Source organism: Chiloscyllium plagiosum, chromosome 3 (genome assembly GCF_004010195.1).
Source record: "Chiloscyllium plagiosum isolate BGI_BamShark_2017 chromosome 3, ASM401019v2, whole genome shotgun sequence".
NCBI classification, from domain to species: Eukaryota; Metazoa; Chordata; class Chondrichthyes; order Orectolobiformes; family Hemiscylliidae; genus Chiloscyllium; species Chiloscyllium plagiosum.
Window position 1 is genome coordinate 73,185,376 of NC_057712.1, and position 16,056 is coordinate 73,201,431.

Sequence of the window (16,056 nt, forward strand, 5' to 3'; positions counted from 1 at the left end):
ATACTCTGACCAATAAAGGAAAGCATACCAAACGCCTTCTTCACTATCCTATCTACCTGCGACTCCACTTTCAAGGAGCTATCAACCTGCACTCCAAGGTCTCTTTGTTCAGCAACACTCCCTAGGACATTACCATTAAGTGTATAAGTCCTGCTAAGATTTGCTTTCCCAAAATTCAGCACTTGCATTTATCTGAATTAAACTCCATCTGCCACTTCTCAGCCCACTGGCCCATCTGGTCCAGATCCTGTTGTAATCTGAGGCAACCCTCTTTGCTGTCCACTACACCTCTAATTTTGGTGTCATCTGCAAACTTACTAACTGTACCTCTTATGCTCGCATTTAAGTGGATATCCTCCCAATATTTAATATAAAATGAAAATAATAAAAGGTTACAATTCAAAACAAATGTGTTCTTTTGAGAAACATTTTTATATGTATAGATCCTCATAACTTGTGTTTTTTTAACCACCCTTGATGCTTGAACTATTTTCCTGAGAAGTCGATTTCAGATTTAAATAATCACAGATTGTAAATGTTTTGGAAAACAGATTTAAATAACTGGCCCACATTCAAAACTAACTGTTCAAGCTAAGCTTAGTATAATTCTGAAGGTAGCTGTTTTTTGGACTCTGACTGGATTGCATGTGCTGAAACTATGCATTCATTTTTGTCATTTTTGTCAGCCACTGATAAGCCACAGCAGACTGTGTTAGGTAAAACCACTTCTCACTCACTGAGGTTCCAGGTCACGCATTAGGGTCAGGTATAAAATCTTCCATCTGAAGAATGCAGGATTGTTGAAGTGCAGCTCTCAGGCTTCAAATGTTGAATTAAACATTTTTGGCCTTTTCTGGGACTTATGTTAAAACTTTATTTGTTCATGAAAATATTATAAATACTTTATGATATGTTACATTTGTGCAAGACATTGAAGACAGAATCCAACAGCAAGGTAAGAGCAGTGGGGGAGTTGAGGACCTGTGACAGTCAGTCAAGGTCACTGAGAGGAGATGGTGAGGTAAAGGCCCATGCAGGGAAGCAGACAGATTGTTGAAAAACCTGAGTGGGACTCAGGAGATAAATAAGATTCAGACTTTTCTAGGAGTAAGTGTGAAATAAAGGCAAGGTTCCATAATGTATTTAATTCAGGTTAGGTCATTCTGCTATAATATGCGTTTTGTCAATGCGAATTCATTATAACATGATTGACGAATTGGGGATGCTGTTTCTAAAGCACAAGCTTTTAAAGCATGTATCAGTTATAACGAGATTGCAGCCCCATTAGTTTAAAAGGTGCTGCTATTAAGCGATTTTCTTATAAAATGGGGCTGCTTAATAACGGAACTACTGCGTTATAGCAGAACTGACTGTATGTCCAGGGAGCTCAGGCACATTCTGCACTATGTGGGAAATCAGAGATACTCCTGGCAGTCTAGATGACCATGTGTGCAGGAGATGCCTCTGCCTAGAACAGCTCAAATGCCAGTCTTGGAGTTTGAGCAGCAGTTGGGGATCCTTCATGAAGCTGAGAGTTTACTAGTTGGCATATTTCAGGATGTGGTCAACTCTGCAACTTTAGAACTGCAGACAGAGAGAGAATGGAGGATCACCAGACAAAACAAGGGGATCAGGCACAGAGTGACGGAATTTCTGATTAGATCTTGCTTAAGAGTTTTCAGGCTTGCAAAATCAAGGAATAGTTGCAGGGCATTCTGAAGGGGGAAGAGTAATTCTTGGGGTCAGACAAAGTTAAAGGGGACATAGAGGTTTGGATGGGGGCATGCAGAGTGAAGGTGCTGTGGGGTCAGATTCTGGTCAAAGGCGATTTGAACCATGCCATTGGTATGTACAAATTGAACATGGATATCTCAAAGTTACAGAAATGATGTTTAAAAAAGACCAACACTGGAAAAGGCAAACCATTGTCCAAGTTCCAAGGGTGCTATGGGAGCCATAAACCATCTCTTGGACAGCTAATGTGGGTGTTTGGATCACTACAGGCACTCCACTTTTTAATGACATCTATTTGTCACTCAGTTAGCACAGCACTTTCCCCAAGTTGCTGCACATGCTGAGATGTGGATGAATGAATGATGGAAAGATTTCCTTCATTATTTTGGTATAGCAAGTCTCATTATTTGGTGGAATGTGCTTAATCCACAAATCAACAGGGCCTGCTACTGAAGACTCTTCTTTTGCTCCTTCTGTTGCCAGTGTGTGCCATATCCACTCAGAGCCCTGCACCTAGCTGCTGGTGTGCCAATGTGGCTGCCTTCCTTAGGAGGTGAAGATAGGTGTAGGAGCAGCAGCAGCCAGCAATGACGATGAAGAGCACTCCGTTCAAGATGTCGCTGCTGCAGAAACCCTCGGGATGCATGGGTTCCACAGGAGGCTTAGAGCTTTTCATTTCTGACTCCATTTACTGGTGAGGAGTGAGGTACAGTGCCAACACAGGCTCTGTATATCCCATGACACTGTGACAGATTTTTACCAAATGCTGGAGTGCGATGCCAGTCTTTCCTGGTGGCTAAAATGATGGCAGTCACTCTGAATTTCTATAATATCTATTAATGACTGAAGACAACCTGTTCAATTTTGCCAAAACTGGCTTGCCCCATCTCCAGATTCTTTTCCTGGTTGTTCATTCAAACTGAGCCTGATTGAATCTTAGTGTGTTGCTTGACTTAGCTGAGTTGCAAATATCATATTCTGTCACAACTCTAAATGAACCTCTGCCATTTTGCACATGATCCAAAGCTGGGTGGGCGGGTGAGTTGTGAGGAGGATGCAGAGATGCTCCATTGTGATTTGGACAAATTGAATGAGTGGGCAAATGCATAGCAAATGTAAGATTATCCACTTTGGTCGCATATTACCAAGCATATTATTATCTGAATGGTGATAGATTGGGAAAGTGAATGAAAATCCATTAATATCCATCTTTTGACAACTAGCAAATTACTCAAAATGGAATATTAAAGCTACTATTGCCAAGACATGTGATCTCCAAGAGTTGTAGAATAGTTCTTGGACAGAAAGGAACCATTCGGCCTACCTACGCCAGCTCACAGCAAGATCAACCATCCTAATCCTGCTCTAATACCATTTCTCTTTCACTCTGCAAATTTTTTATTTTTGGATTCTTGTCCAATTGTCTTTTAAAGGTCTCAATTGCATTTGCCTTCATCACTTCCTACATAAAAAGATTTTGCTCATGTCACCATTGCTTCTTTGCTCGCCGGTTCATGAATTCAACGGAATCAGTTTCTGCTGGTCTACTCTGTTTACATTCCTTCTGATTTTGAAGACCTCTATCAGGTCTCCCAAATTTCTCATTTCATCAGAGAACAGCACCAGCTACTTCAATCTCTCCATCCAGAGAACCATTCCTATGATTTTTTTCTTTTGTTTCTGTATCCTTTCTAATGCCATCACATCCTTCCTGAAGTAGGTTGTCCAGAACTAACACCCTCAACACCAGCACCTCCAAATCATAATTAGGAATAACTTTCTGCTGTTCCTCAAATCATTGTCATGGCATTTTTTTTAAATCAAATTTGAGATGCAAGTCAGCTTAACATCGATGTTGAAAGACACCATTTGCTTTGTACTGGACTGGTATGTGAGCTTTATTTTGTGCTCAAGTCTTGAGTTGAGCTTGAAACCTTCTGACTTAGAAGTAAGGATCCTACCCATTGGTCCAATGGACCAATTGGACCATTGGACCAAACATTATCACAAAATGAAAGATTTTTTAATATCAAAGTAGTGATGGAGATTAGGAGAGAAGATCCTCTCAATGTTGTGGTCTACAGCCTTTGCATTATTATTTTACTAATTAACATTGTTTTCCTTTCAGATTGAGCCATTAAGTGGATCAATTATGATGACAACAGGAGGTTTTCTGCATATAACAGCCAGGACCAATGATTCCTTCCAATCTTGTGAGCAGGCAAATAAACACAGAAGGAAAATGCACAAAAAAAGGAAGAATGATGTGGTAATGGTGAAAGCCAAACTGAAGTTGTGCTCCATTTCAGGTTTAGTTACTGTCTTCGGTATCCTGGTGATGTTGGGGGGAGTTGCAATGGTACTAATAGGCTACTGGCCCATAGCCTCCAAGATTCCCGAAACAATTGCAGTGTCTTGCAACATCACCAGTAACTGCACAACAGCTGACACTTCATCGTTGGAAATTTCTGAATTTGTAGCCAGCTATCTACATTCTGATAAACTGAAGATCTTAGGACCACTGGTTTTGGGAATTGGCATATTTTTGTTTATCTGTGCTAATGCGGCCCTTCATGAAAATAGAGACAAGAAAACTAAGGTGATTAATGTGCAAGATATTTACTCCACTGTAGTAGATGTGCATAACATAAAGAAAAAAGAATATGTCCCTTTTCAAGGATTTGTAAATTATATGCAGTGCAAAAGCATTGATAGTCTCAAGTTCTCAGTTCCTTATGATGCAGCAAATTTGGCAAAAAGTTCCTGTCAGACACCAACTGCAGATGGCATTAAAAAAAGCTTGATTCAATGAAAAGCCCAAGAGAAAAATAACAATTATCTGGCAAAGCAGCAGGAACTTGACAGAAATCATTATCATTAACTCTGGCCAGTTTCTAAAGAGACAGTATCAGTGCCAGTGCGAGAAATGGCACCACATCCCATACTACTACATCCATTGATGGATACACTCACACTCCCTATAACTGAAACAGTTCGATTCAGACTGAGGAAGACCACTGATCAGCAAAAGGTGATAAAGAAGCAGGGGTGTCAAAAAATCATGAATAAATTCAACAGAAAATGTGGTATAATATCTTTCATCCCAGAGGAACTGTTGGACATATTTCAGGAGTCCAAGTTTGAGCTGATCACCCTGGAAGCTACAAAATGCTACCAAGGCCGTGACTTCAAATAGAACCTGGTCAGATAATATCCAACCAGTAACCACAAAGTCTCATAAAGATTGTTTCTGTTTGCAGAGATTTCAGGAGTACAAACAGAAAATATTGGAAATCCGCAGCAGTTTCAAGTTTCTTTTCTTACTGTTCACTGAAATTGGTCAAGCTCCAAAGACTAGCAGATCATTTCTTATACTTGAAGTTGTTCAGTCATCTTCATTGTGGTGGAAGAATGAGAAGAGGCAATGGAAAAGAAAAAGTACAAGTTCAAAGGGAGTGCAAGTTCAGAAAGACCTGGGAGTATATGTGCACAATCACTGGAAGTGGCAGGGCAGACAGAGCAGTTTGGAGCATACAGTTGGCTTAGCAATAACACAGTTCCGTTCTCATGCAATCCTGTTTTATAAGAAAATCTATAAAAGCAGCACCATTTAAATTAATGGAGCTGGAATCGCATTGTAGCCAATACACGTTTTAAAATTTCATGCTTTAGAAACATAGTGTCCCTAAGTTGTCAATTATGTTATAGCATAATTTGCATTAACAAAATATGCGTTATAGCAGAACAACCTTTACAGAGTATAAGCAAAATATTGTGGATGTTGAGTATCTGAAACAAACAGAAAATGCTGGAGAAACTCATCAGGTCTAGCTGTATCCGAGGGGAGAGAGAAAGAGTGAGTTCACATCTCAAGTTGATTAACATTCATTAGGAGTGAGAAATATTAGGAATATAATAAGTTCCCCAGTGGAAAAGGGGAGCGTAATAAAAAGAGTCAAAGGTACGATTCTGATGACATAAAAATGTAGTGATTGTAAATGAGGTCAGCCAGGAGGACCTCATAGAATGAGTTCCCTGATTGGACCAGATTAACAGCCCAATCAGGGAGCTCTGGCTAACCGATAAGAACAGGAGTATCCCACCATTATGTACACTATGTATTGACTAATCACCATCTCCATGCATGTAGTTTGCTTTTCATGGTACATTGCCATAAGAATATGTCAACTATAGAGTTTATTGAGGACTGTCAAATGAATTATTGTTGATGGAAACTATTCTAACTGCAAAGGGCAAACACACTTGCAACTATTGTCAAAAATATATTGGAAATAATTTGAATTAAAAAAAAAGAACAGGAGTATCTACACACACACCATGGGTGCTGGGGGTTAAATTAAAAAAAAAATAAACAGTAGATTAAGGGCACTGCTTGTCACTGGCCACCCAGGTGTTTTCCTATCTTCCTGGTAAAATAAAAAAGAAAAAGAAAAAAAATAAACACGAGACTCTTATTTCACGAAAAAAAGAACAGGAGTATCCTATTCACTCTAGGAGCTGGCTCAGTGGCAAGGCCTCTCCATGTGTAAATAAAGAATGACTTGGTGACAGGATACCAGCCTCTGTGGAATTATTTCAGTGACGAAAAGAGAAAAGCATGCTCCTGAAGAAATTTGCCCACAACAGTCATCTTTGAGTTGGGGTATTTCTGGCATCATGCTGTTATTTGGGAAACTTGACTATTTTGATCCTGTCATCAAAGACTGGGGCCAGTACATGGGAAGAATATATCACCTTCCAGGAAAATCAAATAGGGACAGATGAAAAGAGTAATTCTCCTGACAGTATGTGGAGCCACAGCTTTTTTGGTTATTGGGAGCCTCACTTTCTCTCAGGCACCATTTACCAAAACCTTTCAAGAATTGACAGATTTAGTTAAGAAATATTATAACCCCAAGCCTCCTCTAATTCTGAGATGCTATGGTTTTACTCGGCAATTCAAAAACCAGGGGGTTCTGTATTGCGATTTTTGACTAGGTTAAGATGACTGGCAGAGGCATGTGACTTAGGTTTAACCCTTAATGAGATGCTGAGAGACTGGTGGGTATGTGGAATTAATTATGTAACCATGCAAAAGCTCCTATTAGCTGAAGCCCCTCATACAGGCACTCCTTCTGGCTTTATCATTGGAAAATGAGAAAGTGGACCATGAGTTTCATAATATTCCACTGAAAGTGGACACCCCTCAGTCCAACTGAGCTTAGAGAACACCACCTGAATGAAGGCAATTGCATAGCCCTACTTAGGACATATCCTGAACAGAGGTCAGCACACAGTAAAACCCCAAAAACAAAGCCACACCTCCACCAAACACTTAAGATTCTGATAAGCCATTCTGGTTGTTGCCAGTAAGCGGACTAGAGATAGCAAAACGGTCCCACTAGACCCGAGTCACGTAACAGAACTTCTGTCCAGGAGAGTGCACACCCTGGGAAGTTCACCTACACCTGATTAGGAACAGATAAATTGCTTAGCAACATTCAAATCAGAACTAATTAAAATAAATGTCTGGTTAAATAATCCACTTGATCATGGAACCAGTCTTTAATAAATTTTGCTCTTGACTCTAACCCTTAAGTTGGTCCAAGACCTCTGATAGTCTGAGAAGATTGATGAGGGCAAAGTGATAGATGTTGTTTGTATGGACTTTAGTAAAGCCTTTGACAAGGTTCCACATGGTAGACTAATTAGTAAAGTTAGATCATATGGGATTCATGGTGAGCATGTCAATTGGATACAAAATGGTGGAGACAGAGGATGATGATGAAGCTTTGTTTTTCAGACTGGAGGCTTGTGACCAGCAGTGTTCCACAGGAATCGATACTGGGTCCACTTTTGCTTGTCATTTAAATAAATGATTTTGATGAGAACAAAAAGGACATGGTTAGTATGTTTGCAGATGACACCGACATTGGTGGTATACTGGACAGTGAAGAAGATTACTAAGAGATCTTGATCAATTGAGATTGATTGATTGATCAAATGGACTAAGAAGTAGCAAATGGAGTTTTATTTGGATAAATATGAGGGATTGCATTTTGGTAAAATAAACAAGTGCAGGACTTACACAATTAATGATAGGGCCTTGTGTAGTGTTGTAAAACAGGGATACTGAGGGGTTCAGGTACACAATGCTTTGAAACTTGCATCACAGATATATAGGGTGGTTAAGAAAGCATTTAGCACACTTGCCTTCATTGGTCAGACTGCTGAGAATAGGAGTTGGGACATCACAGAGGTTGTGCAAGACTTTAATAAGGCCATGTTTGGAGTACGATGTCTAGTTCTGGTTGGCCTGCTATAGGATGGATATTATTAAGCTAGAAAGGGTTCAGAAAAGATTTACCAAGACATTGCTGGGACTGGGAGGTCATAGATAAGGTGAATAGCAAAGGTATTTTCCCTAGGATGTGAGAGTTCAAAACTAAGGGGCATACTTTTAAGATGAGAGGGGAAATATATAAAAGGAACCTGAGGGGCAACCCCAGTTCACCATTTATTTGGATTATGTGCTAACAATGGCAGAGCAATAAAGAGCACTTAGAGAACTTGGACATAATCCTTAAATGTTTCTCCAAGGTAGGCATAGACATTAGAAGTGAAAAACATATGTTCCAGACCCCCCAATTGACTGACTTGGGTTACAGGGTCAATAAAACTCCCTGGGAAGATAAAGGGGAGGGCAATCAAAGGTGCCATGACTCCCACATCTGTGCAAGAGCTTGGGTCTTTCCCTGGGCTAGTGAATGATTACAGGAAGTTTACACATAACTTGTCCTTTTTCCTGCCACCTTTGTATTAACTCTTAAAGGATCAGGCTTGAAAATGGTGATGTAGCCAAACCATAGCTTTCAGGGAAGTGAAGGAACAGCTATCATCCTCTTAGGCATTGGCAGACAATGATCCCAAGTGAGATCTCATTAACATGCAATGCCTCCCCGTATGGCATCGTCTTAGCTTGTAGGTGACCCAATGGAGAGGAACGCCCAATAGCATATGCATCTAGATTTTGTCTAATGCAGAGCGCAAATATGCCCAGATAAAGAAGAAAGGTTTGGCAGTCATATTTGAAGTCAGGAAATTCCACCAATACCGACATAAATTTGTAATAATAACAGAACACAAACCCTTCCAGGTCTGCTTAAGAAGGCAAGGCCCTGCTGCCCATAGCTTCTCATTCTAAGCACATACAATTATAACTTGGAACACCATCCGGGAGGTCAAGTAGCGAATGCGATGCATTGAGCCACCTCCAGCTGGCAGATACACCACTGGTGGTACTGTCACTGGAAGAGTCTGTCATGGTTTTAAATTTTGTGAACACACTTGCAATTATAGCTGACAACATCAGATTTTAGAGACAGAAGGATCCAGTCCTGGCAAAACTGAAACAGCTGGTGATGGGGGAAACCAAAGGGCCATCACAAGTGGAATTGAAACCTTTTGGCCAGATCACAATAGAGGATGGGATATCATTATGGGGATCAGGAGTGATTGTCCAAAACAAAGATAATTGCCAGATATTGACTGAACCCCACCAGGGTCATCCAGGGGTTTATAAAATGAAGATGTCGGGGAGAGGTTAGCCAGGAATGGATACTAACATAGCAGCTTTGGTGCAGCACTGCCCAGAGTACCAAGAACAAACATTACCACCAGCAGTTCCCCTCCATCTGTGGAATAGCCAGATATGCCCTGGACCCGGTTACACGTCAATTATGCCTGTCCTTTTGTGGGCTGTGTATTTTAGTCATTGTGGATGTCCATTTCAAGTGGCAGGACTTGTATAGGGTTCATTCATCAAATGATAGAAAAACGGTGCGCATCTTTTGCGATACACGGACTTCCGGAATGGGGTTACAGATAAGAGGCCATCGTTTACCAGCAGGGAATTTGAGAATTTCTTAAAGTTGAATGGTATTTGACATATAAAGACAGCTCCATAACATCCATTCATCCAATAGTTTGGCAGAAAGAGCATTTCAAACTTTGAAAGCAGACATAAAAAAATAAGCCTACAGCTTCACTAGATACCAATGGTCCTGGTTCCTATTTGATTATTGATGACTTTTTATGTAATGGCGGTGATAATACCAGCAGATTTCTTAATGGGGAGAAGACTCTTCAACAGGTTGAATCAGATTTTCCCAGACCTTTTGGGGGGAGGGGTTGGTGGTGGTGGTGGCATCAGGTATATCGATGCTGGACACAGGATTCTGCCAAGTGAGACAGACAGTTTACTTCAGGAGACAAAGTTTAGTGTTGGAACCAAGGGAATGGCCCTGCATGGATAAGAGGTCAATGGTCAATGCAAGGTCAGGTCCAGTAGGATATAACGTTCGGGTAGCTGAGGTGGTGCCAAACAAGCACATGGACCATATGAAAGCTGCAAATCCACAAATAGTGTGGGACCAAAACATGTTTGGCTCAACAGCGTTCCAACTGTTCCGGAACCAGTGGGTTCTCCCTCTCCATCAAGCATTGAAGATATCTCGGAATCAGAAATGAACATGGCAGAAGTCACTGCCTCAACACCTTTGCCACCTGAAGGAGAGAGGAAATTTCTTCAGAGATGCTCTGGGCACAAGAGATGAGCTACTGTGTGTTACACGCCACCTGTACCAGAGGCAGAGTTGAAGGAATCTGATCCAGTGCTACAACGTCCCAGGAGGAGCTACAATTAAAAGAACCAGCTGGTGTCCTTGGACTCTGAGGGCAAGGGATGTAATGAGGCCAACCAGGCTGTTAATCTGGTTCAATCAGCAAGCCCTGGCTGACAGATACAAACAGGATTGTTTTTTTTTTTCTTTTTTTTTTATCTTTATTCAATTTCCACCACCAGGAAGATAGGAAAACACCCGGGCGGCTCAGGTTGTGGGGCACAGGCTCCCGCGGGAAGTACGGGACCTTGGGGCCAATGTGAAATTCCGTCCGGGCTCAAACAGGATTGTAGGGGCCACACAATGACTCAGTGGTTGGCACTGCTGCCTCACAGCGCCAGAGACCTAAATTCAATTCCTGTCCTAGGCAACTGTCTGTGTGGGGTTCATGCATTCTCCCCGTGTCTGCGTGGGTTTCCTCCCACAATCCAAAGACCTGTCTGTAACAGGCAGGAGGAAAGTGCTGAGTTTAAAACAGTCCACACAAACTGAACAACTTAACATGTATCCGCTGTGAATAAGATCTAAAAATAACCTTGCCGATTTAAACATTTTAACAATAAAGGTAATACAGTGTACACTGATTAAATTACAAACAAGAGTGTTAGACATCCTATTCACTCTGACAGCTCGCTCTGAGGGAGTTGGATCAGTATCAAGGACTCTTCACATGTAAGTAAACAGTGATTGGGTGACAGGATACCAGCCTCTGTGGAATTATTTCAGAAAACAGACCAGATTAATTGGCAAGAGTTGATCGTGCAAAGTCAAAGAGATAAATAAACAAGTGAAGGATGTAAAGATATATCTCAAAGGAGGAACAAATTGCAAAATTATAAACAGCTGCTGTACAAAAGCAAAATAAAGAAATACAGGACAGGAAAATAAAAACTTGCAAAGATAAAAGAAGCAAAATTGGGACAGAACTAATATTCTGGAATTGTTGACTCAATGAGTCCAGAAAGTTCAGACGGTAGTGTCTCATCAAAGGCTGAGGCATTGTTCCTCAATATTAGATTAGATTAGATTCCGTACAGTGTGAAAACAGACCCTCCGGCCCAACCAGTCCACACCGACCCTCCGAAGGGTAAGCCACCCAGATCCATTTCCCTCTGACTTAATGCACCTAACATTATGGGCAATTTAGCATGGCCAATTCACCTGACCTGCACATCTTTGGACAGTGGGAAAAAACCAGAGCACCGAGAGAAATTCCACACAGACACGGAGAATGTGCAAACTCCACACAGACAGTCATCCAAGGCTGGAATCTAACCTGGGACCCTGGTGCTGGGCAGCAGTGCTAACCACTGAGCCACCGTGCTGCCCCTGGAACACTGCAATTGGCTGCCATTTGAGAGCCCGATTGGGTGCAAGATGGAGAATTAAAATGATGGGTAAATAGAATCTCAGGAACTGGCATGTGGCCTGAAAGATGTTCCACAAAGCAGTCCCACCCAATCTGTGTTGAATCTCCAGTGTGTGGCACACTGCACCATAAAACACTTGAAAGAAATGCAGCTAAATTGCTTCTTCACATCAGATGATTGTTTTGGGTTTCGGACAGTGAGGACAAGGTTATAAAGAGTAATGTCACAACTCCTGTGCTTGCAAAGAAGGGACATGGTATTGCGGATGGTGGAGAAATGGATTTTTGAGATGTTAAGAGAGCTGAGAAAATGCATTCGGCAGTGGAAATATGCTCCAGGTAACAGAAATGGCAGAAAATGATCCACTGAATAAACAGCCTGGTTAGATACTAAGTGAGGGCAAGAGGAACCAAATCCTTGTCTGGGAGAGAGGGGAAGAGGGTGAAAACAAAACTGCAGGAAATGAGATGGACTTGTGGGCATCTTTGGTTGAGAAAAGGTGAAGACAGAGCTGAAGTATTTTTACTGAAGGTTTTAAGTTTCTTTAACTTGCTGTCAGCAGTGAACCCAGGGTTGACATTATTCACTTCAGTAAATCAGGAGGGGTTGGATTTATTGCAACCCATCATGGTGGAAACCATGGCAGCTGAACCAACTGAATCGGGGAGCCCTGGGGGTGGGGGGAAACATATTGTCTCCCAATGTTGGCAAAACCTCCTAAGAAAAGTTCTGTCCCAATTTTACTTCCTTTACCTTTGCAAGTTTTTATTTTACTGTCCTATATTTCTCTTTGCTTTCGTATAGCAGCTGTTCATAATTTTTCAATTTGTTTGCACATCAACTCTTGTCATTTAATCTCGTCTGTTTTCTGAAATAATTCCAGAGGCCGGTATCCTGTCACCCAATCACCATTTATTTACATGTGCAGAGTCCTTGATACTGATCCATCTCCCTTGGAGTGAAAAAGATGTCTGACACTCCTGTTTGTAATTTTATCAGTCCACACTAATTTTTTTAGATTAGATTACTTACAGTGTGGAAACAGGCCCTTCGGCCCAACAAGTTCACACCGACCCGCCGACGCGTAACCCACCCAGACCCATTCTCCTACATTTACCCCTTCACCTAACACTACGGGCAATTTAGCATGGCCAATTCACCTAACCTGCACATTTTTGGATTGTGGGAGGAAACTGGAGCACCCGGAGGAAACCCACGCAGACACTGGGAGAATGTGCAAACTCCTCACAGAGAGTCGTCTGAGGCGGGAATTGAACCCAGGTCTACTGGCGCTGTGATGCAGCAGTGCTAACCACTGTGCCACCGTGCCACCCATATGGAAGGGTCTGATGGGAGATTCCTGGCCATTAGTAGTGGATTATCTATTAGTTCATTAATGAGCAAATTGACATCCGTTCTCCCCAAAGTCATTGCCAGTCAGTACTGCTCAGGAATTTATTGATGGCCACATGGCTTTTCTGTGACCTCAGGCAATACAAAAATATCCTACTGGGTTTACCAACAGCCTGTCAGGGTTGGGGTGAGGGTGGGGTAGAGGAGAATCACCCTCATGGGTTTTTTGCAATGGGAAATGGGAAGCAAAGGATGTGGGGGCATCTGAAAGCCTGCAGCCCCTAACCCATGATACCAACCTGACCCTTGCTCAATTTGGTATGCATCCCAGGTTGGGCTCTCCTCCATGGCGAGTTAGGTGACAAGGGGATTTAATCAGGACAGAGAGCAGCCATTGGTGAAATCACCACCTTCCAGCCCAAGCCTGATTATCTAGGACACGGAAACCCATGAACTGCCTTCTTGCCCCTCTCCTAATTGTGTCCCACTTGATGCTCATTGAAGGGCACTGTGTGGACTCTGCTGGTATATAGTCAGTGGTAAATGGGTGGGTGACTATGAAGAGCATGACAAGAGCAGGTTTGTTTGCAGGCAGCCAGTAGGTATGAAGACCTCACTCAAAGGAATGGAGATGCCATCTGAGAGCCACAACACTGCCCTTGTTAACCTCCGATTGCTCGGCAACTCTTGATGGCTAGGACCTCCACCCACATGATCCTTGGGAAGACCCGTGGATGTCAACAGCTGAGTGGAACAATTCTTTGCAAAAAAATGACATGGAGGTCTCACTGGCTGTCCAGCTGGTAGACCAGAGTATCATCACCTCTCCACTCAATTTCTAGACCTTTGGTGAGTGGATTGAAGCAAGCAAGCATTGCTCCCACTGGTGATAATGAGTTACCGGCAACCTCTGACTGCTGCATCCCAGGTCCTCCGTCATGGAGGAAGCTGAATGGCAGCTACTTCGTTGCCGAGATTTCAAGTGATTCTGTTGAGCCTTCTCCACAAAACTGGTAGGAGTTCCCTGCAAAGTTGCCTAGCCAGTGGGTGAGAGTGAGTTCATCCCTTAAGAGTTTTCATGTTGCTCATCAAGATTGTTCCAGATTTGCAGTTTGGATGGATTAGACAGATTGCAAACTCAGGTCCTGAAAATAGAAGGGTGAGAAAAAGGATCTTTTCAGTTTTGACAAAATGGTGGCCTCCTTCCCCATGGTCTCTATGTTTTAAATGACAAGTGAAGTCTAACTTTAAACAATTAAAATGGTTTGAGATATACATTGCACAACAATTCCTCTAACTTTAAACTTCAATAATATTTAGATGGCCATTTAACTTGGGTCTTTTTCGTTCCAATGGATTAATGCTAAAGCATGTTCTGTACAATGATAGTTCTCCAAATGTTTAAAAGTTCTTATTCATTCTAGCGTTTTGTTTATTGTTAGCTTTTAGAAGGCCAAATTAATGACAAATACATATATATATATATCATAAAGAAAAGTATTTTTCATTCCATGTACAGTAACTGATATCAACGCCTATCAATAACGATCTATGGAAATTATTTGGTAGTAAATTTCCAAGAATGTTTCTGGCTAAGTCCAATTTGCATTGAGTTGTTTGGAGTACTTCTCATTGCGAGGCCTATTGAATTATGATGTCATATCTTATCAAACTCCTCTCATAATTTGCACGCCGTGCACCTGTTGCATTTCTCACATCGGATTTCCACCCCATCTTACCACATAGTGTTATGCCCAAACAACTACTGGGATACTCAGCAATACTGGAAGACCAGCCTCCGTTGTGACCATGCCATCTTGAAAAAGTCTCTTGTACACCCAGCTGACCACTGTCGGTCTGGACATGCTCTCAAAGTTCATGGAAGGACCTGGAAGACAGGGGGAGAACGGATTGAATTCAACAGAAGAACGATGCCTCACTTGGAAGTCCTGCAGGACAGGGTGGTGCTGACACCAGACTTCTAGCACCAGCAGCAGATGGCACGACTCTACACCATGTCAGCTTGGTCTGAGGGTGTCACAGAGGTTAAAGTAGTCTCGGTCATCTGGAGGAATGCCCAGTACTATTGGAAGAAGTTGAATGTCAGACTGAAGGCCTGTGACTAGTGGAGTGCCTCAGAGTCAGTGCTGGGGCCATTGCTGTTCGTTATCTGTATCTATGATTTGAATGAGAATGTGGAAGGTAAGATTAGTAAGTTTGCAGAAGACACTAAAATAGGAGGTATCATGGACAGTGAGGAAGGTTATCAGAAATTGCAGCAGGACCTTGATCAGCTGGGAAAGTGGACTGAGAAATGGCAAATGGAGTTTAATATAGATAAGTGTGTCATCTTGCATTTTGGAAAGTCAAATCAGGGTAGGAATTTCATGGCGAATGGTAGGGCCTTAAGGAGTGTAGTGAAACAGAGGGACTTTGGAGTTCAGATGCACAATTCTCTGAAAGTGGAGTCACAGGTAGATAGGGCAGTGAAGGTGGCTTTTGGCACACTAGCCTTCATCAGTTAAGGCAATGAGTATTGAAGTTGGGAAGTTGTTATGTTGCAGTTATACAGGATGTTGGTGAGGCCGCACTTGGAGTATTTTGTTCAGTTTTGGTCACCTTGTTTATAAGGAGGATAAAGTGCAGAAGAAATTTACAAGAATGTTGCCAGGACTCAAGGGTGTGAGCTATAGGAAGAGGTCAGACAAGATAGGACTTCTTTTTCCCTTCGAGCATAGGACACTGAGGGAGATCTTGTAGAGGTGTATAAGATCGTGAGATGTGGATAGGGTGAATGCTCTAATCTTATTCCCAGGATTGGGGATTCGAGGACAAGAGGGCATCAGTTTAAGGTTAGGAAGAAAGAATAAAATGGAACTTGAGGGGCAACTTTTTTTTAAAAGAGCATGGAATGAGCT

At 42.0% G+C, this 16,056-nt stretch overlaps 1 protein-coding gene across 5 annotated transcripts in view; it reads left to right on the forward strand.

Annotated features, from left to right (window-relative positions):
• LOC122545394 (transmembrane protein 200C-like) overlaps nucleotides 1-5,520 on the forward strand; it is a 13,076-nt gene extending 7,556 nt beyond the window's left edge. For 2 of the 5 annotated variants that reach the window (XM_043684454.1, XM_043684430.1), the window contains exon 2: nucleotides 3,863-5,520. In XM_043684454.1, coding sequence (XP_043540389.1) covers nucleotides 3,887-4,546 — 660 coding nt within the window. In that variant the 5' untranslated portion in view covers nucleotides 3,863-3,886 and the 3' untranslated portion in view covers nucleotides 4,547-5,520. Of the gene's footprint in view, nucleotides 1-286; nucleotides 2,441-3,862 lie in introns of those variants that run through there. The other 3 variants (XM_043684449.1, XM_043684443.1, XM_043684436.1) reach the window with 3 other exon arrangements.
• The last annotated feature ends 10,536 nt before the right edge of the window (nucleotides 5,521-16,056 follow it).